Source organism: Heterodontus francisci, chromosome 33, assembly GCF_036365525.1.
Source record: "Heterodontus francisci isolate sHetFra1 chromosome 33, sHetFra1.hap1, whole genome shotgun sequence".
NCBI lineage: Eukaryota > Metazoa > Chordata > Chondrichthyes > Heterodontiformes > Heterodontidae > Heterodontus > Heterodontus francisci.
The window spans coordinates 38,675,832-38,691,366 of NC_090403.1; the positions used below are offsets into that span (position 1 = coordinate 38,675,832).

Sequence of the window (15,535 nt, forward strand, 5' to 3'; positions counted from 1 at the left end):
CGCTTTTGTTTTTGGTAAAGGTCCTACACAGTCTACCACCACCCTACTAAATGGTTCACCAATAACTGGCACGGGAAAGAGAGGTGCTGGTTTTATGGCAGGTTGTGGTTTTCCCACAATCTGGCACGTATGGCATGTTTTACAAAGCTGCACCACGTCTTTGGAAAGACCTGGCCAGTAAAAATGTTGACTTGTATGTGATTTAGTCTTCCAGATCCCCATATGTCCCACTATAGGAATTTCATGCGCTAACTGTTCCTGGCGATCCTTAGGCGGTACCACTATTTGATGAACTACCATCCATTCTTTGTCTGCAGGTCTGTGAGGAGGTCTCCACTTCCTCATAAGAATCCCATTTTTAATATAACAGCCTTCTGGAATTTCTTTTGCCTCAGCTTCTGTTAGAGCTGATTATGCCACTTTATTGCTTGCTGATCCGTGATCACAGAAGACTTATTAAACATTTCCTTTGGATTATGCAAATCCCCAAAGAAAGTTTCAGATATTTGGCTATCTGTGATGCCAATTTTCCCTCTGACAATGAAACATGTTTAGCCATTGCTCGGGTTACTACACATGAAGAAAGAATTCCCAGAACCTTTTCCTGTAACTGTTCTGCCTCTTTAACTTCATTTGTTTTTTCCATAACGATTGGAGAAGCTACAACTTTCGCTCTGGCCAAATCATTTCCCAGGAGTAGGTCAACTCCGTCTACCTGCAAACTATGGACAGTTACTGTTCCAGACATCAGGTCACACTCTAGGTGCACCTGATATAAAGGTACAGGTATATATTCCCTGACACTGACATAGAGAGATACAGCACTGAAACAGGCCCTTTGGCCCACCAAGTCTGTGCTGACCAACAACCACCCATTTACACTAATCCTACATTAATCCCATATTCCTTACCACATCCCCACCATTCTCCTATCACCGACCTACACTAGGAGCAATTTACAATGGCCAATTTACCTATCAACCTGCAAGTCTTTGGCTGTGGGAGGAAACCGGAGCACCCGGCAGAAACCCACGCGGTCACAGGGAGAACTTGCAAACTCCACACAGGCAGTACCCAGAACTGAACCTGGGTCGCCGGAGCTGTGAGGCTGCGGTGCTAACCACTGTGCCACTGTACTGGCCAATACCATTTACTAAAACTTTAGCATTCAGTGTGCTCTCTGGTGGAAACATTAGCCTTTCCCCAGCAAAAGAGTTTGGGTGGTTCCTATATCCCTAAGTTTAATTATAGGTTTGCAAGCCTCGCTTGGGATTAGGAGTTACTTTTCCTTTCAACAAGAATTCCCTACAACTCTCAGGCATCTTATTCACAACCCCTGCACTCATGTTGATTTTGTATTTGTCCTTACAGCTGCCGTCAGAGCTACAGCCTGATCTGCTGTACTCTCAGTCAGGGGCCCCTTCTCTGCATTGGCTTTGTGCACCCCAATAAGTCCCATGGGTTTACCTTGCAACTTCCAGCATTCTGCACAAAGATGTCCCACCTTGTGACAATGATAACACTTAGGCTTGTGGGCCTCACTTCCACCCTCAGCATTTTCCTTTCTGGCCTGAGGAGGAGATCCTAGGTGTTCACTGCTGTCCTTCTTGTCTCCAGCTACTTGCCTTCCTTTCACCCTCCCACTTTCTAACCTGCTTGGGTTTGTGGGAGTGACAGACAAAGGCTAATACACAAGCTCATAATCATCAATTTCCGTTGCCTGTCTGGCCATTGAAACCTTCAGGTTCTCTACATGGGTTCTTATTAATGGAGGAATGATTTTTTAAATTCTTCCAGGAGAATTAGTTCCCTAAGGTTCTCCTACGTGGCTTCCATCTTTAGTGCCCGCATTCAATGATCAAAATTAATTTGATTTACCCTCTCAAATTCTATATAAGTCTGCCCAGACAATCTCTAGAGGTTCCAAAATTTCTGTCAGTAAGCTTTAGTGACTAACTCATATGCAGCGAGAATAGCGTTTTTTGCCACCTCGTAATCTGCCGAGGCCTCCTCATAAAGCATGACAAACTTCATGAGCTCTGTCCATCAACCTGCTTTGCATAATCAGTGTCCAGCTTTCCTTTGGCCACTTCATCTGTTTGGCTATCTTTTCAAAAGAAATGAAAAATGCCTCTACTTCGCTTTCCTCATACCTAGGGAGGGCTTGTACAAATTTAAACAGCTTTCCGCTGGGTCCTGGGCTAGAGTCAGATCCTTTGTCGCCAGAATTTTCTTGGAGTCAAGACCACCCTGTTATCTTAGTTCCAGCTTTTTAACTTTGCGTTCCTTTCATTCTCTTTCATTTTCTCTCTGCAATTCTATTTCCAGTCTTTACTCTTTGTCAATTCTTTTTTCAAATTCAAGTTTTTTTTTTCTTTTTATTTATTCTTCCTGTTTAAGTTTAGATTTTTCCATTTCTATTTCTTTTTCTTTTTCCTTGTCACGTTCAAGCTGCCTCATCTGTAACTGAATTTTAGCTAATTCAACTGCAGTACCCTGTCATTTGCTTTCCTCTTCTTCCAATTCCAAATGTGCTATTGCTTCAATTATGGCTGCTTTCTTAGCTCCTGGTTTTACCTCTAACCCCAATTTCACTGCTAATGCTATTAGCTTCAATTTGGTTAAGTACTTGAAATCACTTAGGGATACATCCTCCTTCCTCTAATGAATCGCAGCAACTATTAAACACATTGCAGTCGTGTAGATTTTACTCTATTACACAAGAAACCTGGTTCATTTATTTTTCCTTTTTTAATTATTATTACCCCACTTTACAATTGAATGTCATAGACACTGGGTTTATCCTGCACAGAGCCCCCAATTATATTTTGTGACCGAGGCAAGAGGAGTGCACTGTTTATTCTAGTCCCACTTCTCCACAGGTCACAACATATCTTTAAATTTTCCCACTTACCTATACGGTTAATCATATACTCTATTTTTCCCAGAATAAAATACACCAACCAGGTTTCTTTAATAAACAACAAAATTATCTATTTATTATAAACCAAATCTTAACCAACAATGATGTAAAACATACACACACACAAATTGAAATATTAAAACCCCTTACACACACGCACGCACATACACACACCACACGTGAACCAGGAAAATAAAAGAGCTTTTTGTTTATAGCAGTTACAGAGAAAAAAGAAGAAAAAAAAACACTTGGGATGAAAGGGAGGTATGGAAAGATCTCCTTTTGTTTTGGTGTGGCATCCCAAATACATATAGACGGCTTTCAATGGGATCTTCCTAGAACAGTTCTTTCCAGGCGATGCTGATGATCAGTTTGGGTAGGCTTTCCAAGAGATGCGGCTACAGAGGCTTCAGATAGGTCTTACAGCAGAAAGGAAGCATCAAGGTTTCAGTTCCCATACATTCGATATGCCATGTTTCTTCAAACATGGAAGGTTTCTTCAAATACAGGAGGAAATGGGAAACTGACACACTGTATGCAGGATTTATTTTTCTAGACAGAGATAAGTGAGCTGGGTCATCTTCTGACAGACAAAACCCATTGTCTGTTGCAACAGTTCAAACTGAAACTAAAACAGTTCAGAAGTCAAGCTTCCTGACCTCTATAACACTTGACCTGTCACCTCTTCGTAAACATCTCCTCAAGTCAAAAACAACCCCTGCTGGGTGATTATCCACAGACAGCTGCCTTCCAGTAAGACTTGTTTACTAGCCAAATCTAGGAACCTTACTTCTTTCAAGATGAATCAATGTCCAGAATTCAACTATAAGTCCTTAACACATTTTCCACAAAAGAAATAGAAGCAATCTTGTAACAATCAATATACTTTTAAAAAAAATTTACCCATTCCCTCAATATAGACAAATGTGGAAATTTTCCATCTACAATCATCTGAAAATGGTTTAGAAAATAGCCTTATGAATCTGGAATACAAAGTTTCCAAACAAAAGGGGAGTTGGATGTGCTGGAGGAGATGGAACACTCAATTCCAAGCTTGGAAGGGCAGCACCAGAGGCAGTTACCTCATAGCCAAACCCTACATGTGACAGAAACTTAACTTGGCAGGCTACCTAAAATGGTTTAGTAATCATGCACGGTGGTGAACAATTAAACAACTAACTGGAGGAGGAGGCACTAAAGGTCTGCAAAGGAAACCCGACCCAGCCCGAATGCCAGGCCTGGAAGTGCAACCCGACCCACCCGAAACCGACACATGTTGTCGGGTCGGGTAGCAGGCCCTTAGGAGGCACCACAAATATCCCCATCCTAATGATAAGGGAGCCTATCATGTCAGTGCAAAAGACAAGGCTGAAGCATTTGCAACCATCTTCAGCCAGAAGTGCTGAGTAGATGATCCATCTCGGCTTCTGCCTGAGGTCCCCAGCATCACAGATGCCAGTGATCAGCCAATTCAATTCACTCCATATGACATCAAGAAGTGGCTTAAGGCACTGGATATAGTAACGGGCTATGGTCCCTGACAACAACCCGGCAGTAGTGTTGAAGACGTGCTCTGAAACTAGCTATGCCCTAGCCAAGCTGTTCCAGTACAGCTACAACACTAGCATGTCCTGTCCACAAAAAGCAGGACAAATCAAATCCAACCAATTACCACCCCATCAGTTTACTCTCAATTAGCAAAGTGATAGCATTGTTGATGACATCTTCCTTCAAGTGGCACTTACACAGCATGAACCTTCTCACTGATGCTCAGTTTGGGTTATACTAGGGCTACTTGGTTCCAGACCTCATTACAGCCTTGGTCCAAGCATGGACAAAAGCACAGAATTCAAGAGGTGAGGTGAGAGTGACTGCTCTTGACCGAGTGTGGCATCAAGGAGCCCTAGCAAAACTGAAGTCAACGGGAATTAGGGAAAATACTCCGCTGGTTGGAGTCATACATAGCACAAAGGAAGATGGTTGTGGTTGTTGTAGGCCAAACATCTAAGCCTCAGGATATCGCTGCAGGAGTTCCTCAGTGTAGTGTCCCAAGACTCAACCATCTTCAGTTGCTTATTCAATGACCTTCACTCCACCATAAGGTCAGAAATGGGGACGTTCACTAATGATTGCATAGTTTTCAAAACCATTCACGATTCCTTCGGTTCCGAAGCAGTCAATGTCCACATGCAGCAAGACCTGGACAACAGTCTGGCTTGGGCTGATAAGTGGCAAGTAACATTCACACCTCACAAGTGGCAGGCAATGACCATCTCCAACAAGAGAGAATCTAACCATCTCCCCTTGATATTCAATGGCATTACCATTGCTGAATCCCCCACCATCAACATCCTGGGGGTTACTATTGATCAGAAACTGAACTGGACCAGCCATATAAATACTGTGGCTACATGGGCAGGTCAGATGCTGGGTGTTCTGCAGCGAGTAACGCAACTCATGATTCCCCAAAGCTTGTACACATCTACAATGGACAAGTCAGGAGTGTGATGGAATACTCTCCACTTGCCTGAATGAGTGCAGCTCCACCGTCATTTGGGAAGCTTGACACCATTCAGGACAAAGAACCCCTCTTGATTGGCACCCTATCCATCACCTTCAACATTCACTCCCTCCACCACCAGCCCACAAAGGCAGCACTGTGTACCATATACAAGATGCACTGCAGCAACTCACCAAGCCTCCTGCAATATCATCTTCCAAACCAAAACCAATGATCACCTGCAAGTACAAGGGCAATAGACGTATGGGAACATGACCACCTGCAAGTTCCCCTCCAAGTCCACATCATCCTGATTTAGGCCCATATCACCATTCCTCCAGTTGGCTGGGTCAAAAACCTGGAGCTCCCTTCCTAATAGCACTGTGGGTGTAATTACACCAGATGGACTGCAATGGTTCAAGAAGACTGCTCACCACCACCACCTTCTCGAGGGCAATCAGGGATCTGCACCAAGACAGCGATGCTCACATGCCATGAAAGAACCAAAAAATTTAAATGACTGGTCAACAAAAATGGCTTTTCAAACAAACGTAAAGTGGAGCTGGTGAAGGCTCGCAGAACTAAAAGGTGCTAACAAATGTACCAGAAAAATTGCAACAACTAGTCCCTCCTAAAACCCAGCAAGGTGTGGGATACTTGGAGATGTGAGTTGTTCTGTACTATTAACAATATTTGTATTATTTAACAATTTTCTGAATTCTTGCTCACAGTGTTGAGCTTCACCGTAAGAGCGTGAATTTGTGAAATTCCCCTTTAGTATCAATTATTTAGGATTGAGCAACATCCAATGATGTTTAACTGCTGTGATGATTAATATCCTAACATCCTGTCTATTTCACATGGCACCTTAATCTGCCTGAAATACCTTGAATCCAGCCTCATCTCTGCTCATAATGTCATGAGTCCACGATTGGAGTTGATAAATGTAGCTTTACTGAAGTATCAGTTGCTGTCTTTCTGCTCCTCTGAAGTCTCTCCTTTTGGCCCTTTGCCAAAGCTGTCTCCCTAAATTCTGTAACTTGTTTTACCACCTTCCATCAGTTCTGATATTTCAGTTGCAAGCACTCTAAAGAAAAAATGGTCTTTCTCTCATTTCAAGTCCGTTCCTGAGGATCTTGGCAAAGAACCTCATTCTGTTGCTCAATGTCCGTTGGGTCTTCCAAATTCTGTAATCCAACAAAGCTCCTCTTCTTTATGATATCCCTCAGTTCTTCAAGTTGTGCCTCTGTTCTGAAACTCTGTTCATGCGCATTTTTGTTATCATCTTAGAAATGTCCAAAGCTTTTTACCAGATCTTCCCTGTACACTGCTGAGGAAGTTACCATCATACATTTTCTATCAAAAGTTATATACATAGCTATGTGGTTTCCTCTTAATATGAACTGTCTGTGCTACATATACTTATGTTGTGGCTGATAGCTCACAGGGATTGGACTAGGCTCTTCAGCCTGTCATGCAGACCCCCACCTGCCAAAAATGAGGCATATTAATTTTGTCATACAAACATTGATTTTAAACGGTTGCTGGAGTGAAGAAATGACTTGTTTGAAGATCACCAGACACTGAGCTGGAAGGATATTTGCATACTAAGAGACGCTGCTTGTGGAGACAAGGGACGATTCCTTGCTCCAATTAACCCAAATTGATTTTGATCACCAAACAGTGAAGGTGTAAGGAAGCGCATTCCAGAGACTGCTAAGGTACAATCCAAAACTGTTCCAAATAAGGAGCTAGTCACTTGACTAACCTGCTGGGCAACCTGGGGTTTTTTGAATTGTGCCACAGAGAAAGAATGAGAAGGCTGTTTGAACTGGAACCCGGAACTAGAAAGCCTCTCTTTCCTGGGTGTCTCTCTCTCGCTTTCTCCCCAAGCCACCGGACCCACGGAAGACATGTAAACCTAGAGAGAAAAGACTCCTCCATCAGAACAAGTTGAAGCGTGAACTGGGCCCCAACGAATTGCAAGACTTACCGGCAACCAAAGACTCCACACTGAACTTAAAGGACTGTAACTACCAGATATTGCCTCAAACCCTTTATTCCTTCTACTTTTTCTGTCTCTATCTGCGTGTGTGTTTATCGCGTATGCATGCTAGCATGGTTGCGTTGCATATTCGTAGTCATCAACTGAATTAAGTTTAAGTTCAAGTTTAATAAATTTCAACTTTTCTTCTTTAAACCTAAGAAAACCTGTTTATGTTGGTTGCTTCGCCTTCTAATTGAGAAGTGGTGAACAAGGATTCACCAAGGGGGAGCTCAAAACACAGTGTGTTTAAAAATAAAACCCCGTTACAGTAAGACCAGGCGAAGGCTGAGAGGGACCCCTAGACACCTTTCTCACCTGGTCATAACAAGCCGCTCAAGTCTGTTCCACCATTCAATTAGATCATGGCTGATTTGTACCTCAACTCAATATACCCACCTTGCTCCATATCCTTTTATACCCGTACCCTATGTAAATCTATTGAACTCAGTCTTCCAAATTTTAATTGACCCAGCATCCACAGTCTTCTGGGTAGCGTTTTCCAGATCTCTACTACCCTTTGTGTGGAAAAAAAAATGCTTCCTGATTTCACTTTAACATGGCCGAGATTTATTTTTAAGGTTAAACCCCGGTTCTGGATTCTTCCACAAGATTAAATAATTTCTTTGAATCTACCCTATTAAATCTTTTTAGCATTTTAAAGATCTTTAACAGATCAATGAAATACAAACCAAGTTTATGCAATCTGACCTCAATTCAACCCTTTAAATCCTGGTATCATTCTGGTGAACTGCGCTGTACCCCTCTCGTCCTTTTTGAGGTGTGGTGCCCAAAACTGAACACTACTCCATATGGGTCTGACCAAGGCACTGTACAGCTGAAGCATCACTTCCTCACTGTCGTATTCCATCCTCTGAGATAAATGTCAACATTCCATTAGCCTTTACATTTACACACTCTTATATATTCCATAAATAAAAGTATTGCTCTCTCCCACTCTTTTCTCTTTCTATAACAATGTCATCCACTCTTCCCACTGTTCTTTTCCATGTCAATGATTTCCTCCATTATCTAATCCTATCCACTTTTGTTAAAAAAACTGATAATTCCATCGTGATTCATCAACACTCTTTCATATTGAACATCTTCAGTGCACACAACCTTGTGTCTTTTCAAAATGCAGTGACTGATTCACTACATGTTGATCTCATCTATGTTTTGATAGAAACAACTCTTTCATCGCTCTCACAATTCATCAAAAGTCACAATTTCTTTGTGCTGCTCAGAAGTTCAACCAACAGTTTTCACTCATTTCCTTTGATGATGCCACTTTTATTTCTTCATCTATGTTTGGCCATTCTATATCAAACTGATCTGTTTAGTTTAGAGATACAGCACTGAAACAGGCCCTTCGGCCCACCGAGTCTGTGCCGACCATCAACCACCCATTTATACTAATCCTACACTAATTCCATATCCCTACCACATCCCCACCTGTCCCTATATTTCCCTACCACCTACCTATACTAGGGGCAATTGCTAATGGCCAATTTACCTATCAACCTGCAAGTCTTTGGCATGTGGGAGGAAACCGGAGCACCCGGAGGAAACCCACGCAGACACAGGGAGAACTTGCAAACTCCACACAGGCAGTACCCAGAATTGAACCCGGGTCACTGGAGCTGTGAGGCTGCGGTGCTAACCACTGCGCCGCCCTGATCTTGCATGTCATTCCATTGTTAAAGCTGCCTCCAAGAATCCTTGGTTGCTCTTTTGTGCCAAACACTTCTTTCCCCCTTCAACAACAGCAACTTGCATTTATATAGAGCCTTTAATGTAGTAAAAGGTCCCAAGGTGCTTCACAGCCCACTTAAGGACATACTAGGACAGGTGGTCAAAAGCTTGGTCAAAGAGCTAGGTTTTAAGCTGCGATCCTAAAAAGGAGAGGTGTAGCATTTTAGGGAGGGAATTCCAGAGTTTAGGATCTAGAAAGCTGAGAGCAAGGCCACCAATGGTGGGGGCAACAGAAATTGGGGATGTACAAGAGGCCAGAATTGGAGGAAATCTTGGAGGGTTGTAGGGCTGGAGACAGTTACAGAAATAGGGAGGGGGCGAGGCCATGGATGGATTTGAACATAAGGATGGGAATTTGAGAAATGAGACTTTGCTGGACCAGGAGCCTATGTAGTTCAGTGAGCACAGCAGTGATCAATCTCTACAGTGAATAAGACCATACAAGACTTGAAAACTGCTTCCCAATCTGTGTAGGCTCTGAAAGCACTTTTGTTGTGCACCAGGAAAAGATACACAAAACAGTTTGTGATATCATAGGATATCCTTCTAAACTTGGACCTTCCAATCACATACTCTCCCCGCTATTGCAACCCAACCTATCTCTATCAACAATACCCTGGTCATTGATTCTCTGAACTTTTCTCTAATGTTTCTTCTAAGCTTCAAATATGCTGTCCTCCTCTGTGTATCTCACTATGTTGAAATCATGACACTAGTTTTAACTTACCTCCATAGGACATGAAGGCTGAATCTACTTACTCCCCTCAAATTTGTTTCCTTCTACAACATACAAGCTTTTATACCAAACATGGTGTAATTTAACAACTACTCATTGATTTATCTCATGTTTTCTCCTTTTCTAAATTGGTAGCTTCCTGCACAGTGAGCTTTGGTATATTTCATTGACAATGAACCCACCATTCAGATGATTCCTTGCCCTGGTGCAGTTGTCAGTTATTGCTGTTATTATGTCTGCTATTCAAATAAGCATTTTAAGCAGACATCATTTGAGCAGAGGTAATTAGAGAAAGAGGAAGCTTGTGTGGAGTATGAACACTGGCATAGACTAGTAAGACTGAGTGGCCTATTTTTGTGCTGTCAATTCTAAGCAATTATAGGTAATTTCACAATATGCAATAAATACTGGGGTTTATACAAAAGTAGAATCTAATTATTGCATGCAATTCATTAAAAAAAACTCATAGTATGTCATTCCATGACTGACTAGCTTTAAATATTCCCTATTTGTTATCCATAAATGTCTAGAATTCGGCAAGAATCTTAAATGACAATGGTACCTCTGTGACTGAAAAGCTCTGTGAGTATGGTGTTGGCAGAAGTGATGACAGCAGACGATTCTGATGGCAAGTGGTTAAGGAGATCCATTATCACCTTTGCTTTCTGCTCCTCTTTCTGACTAATCCAGTTTGCATTTGACAGAAGATCTAGATCAGATGGAAGATTGACCTGTCCCACAACCTGTACCATGCAAAAGAACATCCTTATCAACCACCTTGGAAGTTACTATAATGGAGAACCATAGACATGAATATTACATAGTATATACATAGGTCTTAATTCACGCAGAGCTTGGCTTGAGAACAGCAAATGAATTCTTCAATATGTTTTGAACAAATCAGGGAAAGTTATTCTGCAGTGCGTACCTTTATTTTATCTGTGAAATGTCCATACTTTACAATGCGATTGTCAATTTGAGTCTTTGGAACCTGATATTTCCCCTTATTAAAAACAATGCCATATGTACCAAATCACTTTGGTAAATTTTAAAACGCGAGGAGCACAATATCTTTGGAATCATCCCTCTTGATTTTTTTTCAGGAATAACTATATACTACCATAAAGAGACTGGACAGTAGGTGAGGTATTTCAGGAGAGGGAAAAATGAAAGATCTATTTTACAGGCAGCACAGCTTTTGCACATCTCATTCATTAAGATTGAAAGTTTAGTGTGGTATGTCCTCGCATACTAAATAGTTTCTTCCTGTCTTCACTGTAGAGACTTGGAACTGTAAAGTTGATGCAAAGGGACTGAGTATTAAAGTTAAAATATGAAAATGATTGTTTCATGGGATTCAGCAATAACCAAGGGCACTTTTGAAACTTATCCTTTCGAAACATAACAAACAAGTAGCAGGAATGTCCAAAACAGATCATTTGGTTGGGCAGAAACCATTTTGAAATATTTAGTGTATGCAACTACTGAAACCTCAATACTAAAGCCCAAAATTGGGATAGGTTTCCTTTATGCAACGTTTACCTGAAAGGGAAACAGTTTGGAGATAGCTTGTCCTGTATTTGTTTCACAGGCATGCATTAAAAAGAACAGTTTTGCAGGCATTCTGCTGGGGCGCTCGGAAACCTCGGAACTTTAAAATGGTTCATAGTGGACTTCACAATTCATATGTCAGTTTGAAGTTTACAGGATATGCTTCCTCAACAGGTGTAAGATTTGTATAGATCATCCGAGGCAGGAACTCTCGATCGAGTAGAATCACCATTGAAAACGTCAATATAGAACATTCCTGTTTTGGAGATGTATTCTATGCCCCTTTTTATTGGATAGATTGTGCCCTAGTGAACCACTGCATAATAAACTTCAAAGCGGTATGGAGAAATCCACAGTTTTGAAAGTTACACACAGAATGGTCCAATGACACCTTTCAATGTTTTTCTGTTTTCACTGTACCAATTTGATTCTACAGACCACATTGAATTGTGAAGCTCCCTACATATTGTACATCCCATTACAAATTTTTGTAAATGTATTTTTATGAGAAGTTCAACTATTTCTGTCCAATTGTCACCACTGTTTATCAAGACATTTTATATGTATAAGGAGTGTCTTTTTTATGCATTAGGTAAAATTTTCCAGAATCAGATGCTCATTTTAATTTGTGGGAATATACGGGGAAAAGCTAGTACTATAAACTTACACGACTGATTTTTCTTTTCTTTATATCATAAAATATATAGTTTAAAGTAAACTTTAATAATGGTGCACAACAGTTGGTTGACCAATGTGCAAGTGGTAGGATGTATGTGAAATGGTAATAAAGTGGATTGATATGTGACTACAAAGTCAAAGATATCACATTATTGGTATTTTGTATGACAAGGCAGCAGATCATTGAGCAATGAACTCTACATTATATAACAAACACTCCATTCTGTCTGCTCAAAAATCCAACACTTCCACAATGCGATCTCAACCATGCACATTACATGCATAGTGCTCCCTCAGCCAAGCGCACAGCCATTACATCCACTCCATTTGCTTGTAATAGGGGCTTGATCTCGACAAAAACAACTGTCACATTCTATATGTCCTACCTGACTACCGCAATAAGCAGTAACCAGCTTGTATCTCACATGGTGCAGATCATACATCCATCAACTTAAACCACGCAAAAGAATGCTAAAATGAAGCCACACAAATAAACACACAAAAAAACTAAAGGACTTTAAGAGACCATTTAAAAGGTACATGTTAAGAGTACTTGTTGGCAATAGAGCAATGGGCTGGGTTTCAGCCACACATTTCCAGTCTATTAAAATGTATGGAGGGAAATCACTGGCTGGCAAGATCACAAGTAGAAGACCCTGGCCATCGGGTTTATTTCAATTTAGCCAGGCCCCACAAAACTCACTTGTGTAACAAACATCCGTTCCTTTCGGTTACCATCCAGTATCCTCTAGTAAATGATTACTTACATTTTTTAAAAAAACTAACTGAATAGTTACACTCAACCAACTATTATGTAATGTTAGAAATCAATGATCAAATACATTAAAGGTTGTAGCTTGTTACAAATCTATTTGTAATGTTGAGGTGGCAGCAACTTTTTCTTTTAAAATAGGTGAATAAACCTAAGTGACTGTTATCTGCCTCGTACCCTGGCAGCTTGGGTAGGGGGTGGGGGAGTCATGGCACTCATTCAGTTGGGGAAGAATGCACTGAGACCACCTGTTTTTAAAAAAAAAAGAGGGGTAGCAGATAGTCTGAAATAGGTAAAAGACATTATGAGAAACTTTTAAAACTTATTAGTGGGCTGCAACCCCTGTATTATTTTAAGTCCCCATACATCACTACCCTGCTGAGGGGGCAGGCAGGTAACCTGTGGCCAGGCTGCTGATGCCAAGCAGGAGATGATGTGAAAGAATTATTTAAGACAACTTTCTATGTGACTTTCTCTCCTTCCCTCATGCAGGAAATGCTCAGCTCCATTCATCAACTTTTCTTCAACACCACGGCTGATTGAGCTCAGTGTAGGGAATTACCGCCCCAAAACCCACCCCTTATTGCAGCGCATTGGAGCAACAATGAAATGACACCCACCACTGCACTAGTCTGTACGGGACATCTATACCTGGTCCATCTTTTAAACAGTGATCAGCGTGATTTAGATATATTGCCTTGGATTTTACGATAGTTGTTTAGTTCAAATATTTGGATCTTGATCTCCGATCCTTCTGAAGTAATTGAAATGTTAGTTTGAGAATTACAATCCAAGCATGATTACCACAGATTCACTGCACAGTAAGTACTGAGTGCAATCAAATTCTGCCTTAGTAACGTGGGAGATAAAACAAAAAGAAAATCCTTTCACTCATCAGGTTCTTATGTCAATTATGCCCATCTCCTCTTCTCTATCAATCAGAGAAGTAAAATATCTTATAGTGCTTTTTGAATGAACTACAACACTACAAAGTTGTATTATGTGATAGTTCGTCTCTTAATTAGCTCACAAAGTAATTTCCCTGTATTTATAAATACAGCGCATCCTATTTTCTGGAGGGGAAGACTAATAATTCAACGAAGCCACTTAAAGTTACTCCTAGACACAGGAAACTGATTGAGTAAATTACAGTGGAATTTAGACACTATTAGTTGCAGTTAAGTATTAAACAGCAGAGTTTTGAATAACAAAACAGGAACTTTATTCTTTAAGGTGTTACCTAGACTCTGGATTAAACCACTGCCTTTGTGAGATGCAATAATGACACTTTGTTCACCTCAAACTTTTTGGCTCTTTCTTTATCATAATCATTCATGCCATTACTCCCCTATTGTTCCCTGAGCTCCACATCTGGAGTGTTACAAGCTTTACCCTCTCCTTAGACCCTCATTGTGTTGAAATCAAGACTCCTTTCAGGGTCTCCTTTTTTCAAGATCTCATCTAGGACAGCAAGAGAACTGCCAGAGGTCCTCACACAGCAAGTTCCTGATCTCAAATTGTTGCTGTTGGTGAACAAAGCTCAGGCATGTCCCCAGACGAGGAAAGGGAAAATCAGAAATACTTTCCTGAGGCTGCTCTCATGCACCATCTAGCAACTGCTTATAATCCTGAGAGAGGCTCTTCCCAGCAGGGTAGAGTGCAGGGTTCAGGCAGATAAGAGGATAAAAAGGGAAAATAATAAATTAAAATTAGTAAATAAGCAAATAAACAGCTGCTTTGGTACTTGTTGTCAATCATCTTCCATTCTATATAATCAATTTATGCTCCAATTCCAACACCATTAAAGTATTTTAAAATCATTGAATTGAACTGATTTTGATGTGTGGATTTAATTTGTTTAGTACGAGGGTAAATTTTCTTTCCATGCAAATGTGGGAAAGAAAGCAGGCAATCTAGTCAGACATCTCCAAATCGTTTTGACTGCTTTCCTTCGAATTTTCCCTCAATCTTGGCAGGGAGACCATTCTGACTTTGATTTGGTGCCTCACCTTATGTACAACTGAGATTTGATGCTCCAATGTACTGCCTCTGCGGATCTCGTGGATTTGGGAAAAAAATACAAAAATAAGTAAAAACGTAAAAGACTTGAGGGATCTGTGTTGTCAAAACATTGGCCTGATCAAAAAAATGTTTGGGAATGGCTGATTGCTGAGGAGGGCTCAAAACCAGAGCACATGTAAAAATAATTGGACTCGGTCTTCCAGAAACGGGAAAGTTCACTTCTGCCTATCTCTATTGTTGACAGTAGAGGCACGTTCACCAGGGAAGAAGTGGGGTACATGTCCAACCATCTTCTTAATGGGCCAGTGCCAAAATTGACTCCACCAACCTACCTGAAGGCTCTCCACACAGCTGGTACCAAGAGAGATTCGACGCTGAAAACGCCCATTGGCACTTGAAGCAGCGCTTTGACAACGACGAAACTGAAAAACAATTACAATGAGGTCTTCTTGTCTAATGCAGACCAGCTGCAGAAGAGTCTCTGAAACTGGCAATGCCAGGTGAGGCACCTTTTACAAATGATGCTGGAAGGGATGGCAATTGCCATTCTCCTG

At 41.0% G+C, this 15,535-nt stretch overlaps 2 protein-coding genes across 5 annotated transcripts in view; one reads left to right on the forward strand and one right to left on the reverse strand.

The window, feature by feature from the left end:
* The window catches only part of tmem101 (transmembrane protein 101), a 71,912-nt gene extending 56,597 nt beyond the window's left edge, over nt 1-15,315 (forward strand). Inside the window, exon 5 of one of the 2 annotated variants that reach the window (XM_068013328.1) lies at nt 15,226-15,315. In XM_068013328.1, coding sequence (XP_067869429.1) covers nt 15,226-15,299 — 74 coding nt within the window. In that variant the 3' untranslated portion in view covers nt 15,300-15,315. Of the gene's footprint in view, nt 1-11,683; nt 11,716-15,225 lie in introns of those variants that run through there. The other variant, XM_068013330.1, reaches the window with a different exon arrangement.
* The window catches only part of nags (N-acetylglutamate synthase), a 51,453-nt gene that overhangs the window by 26,916 nt on the left and 9,002 nt on the right, over nt 1-15,535 (reverse strand). For 2 of the 3 annotated variants that reach the window (XR_010969071.1, XM_068013325.1), the window contains exons 4-5: nt 15,314-15,403; nt 10,521-10,701 (exon numbers count right to left, since the gene is read on the reverse strand). Coding sequence is in view for 2 of the 3 variants with exons in the window: in XM_068013325.1 (XP_067869426.1) it covers nt 10,521-10,701; nt 15,314-15,403 (271 nt within the window). In the remaining variant the exon portion in view is untranslated. The remainder of the gene's footprint in view (nt 1-10,520; nt 10,702-15,313; nt 15,404-15,535) is intronic. The other variant, XM_068013326.1, reaches the window with a different exon arrangement.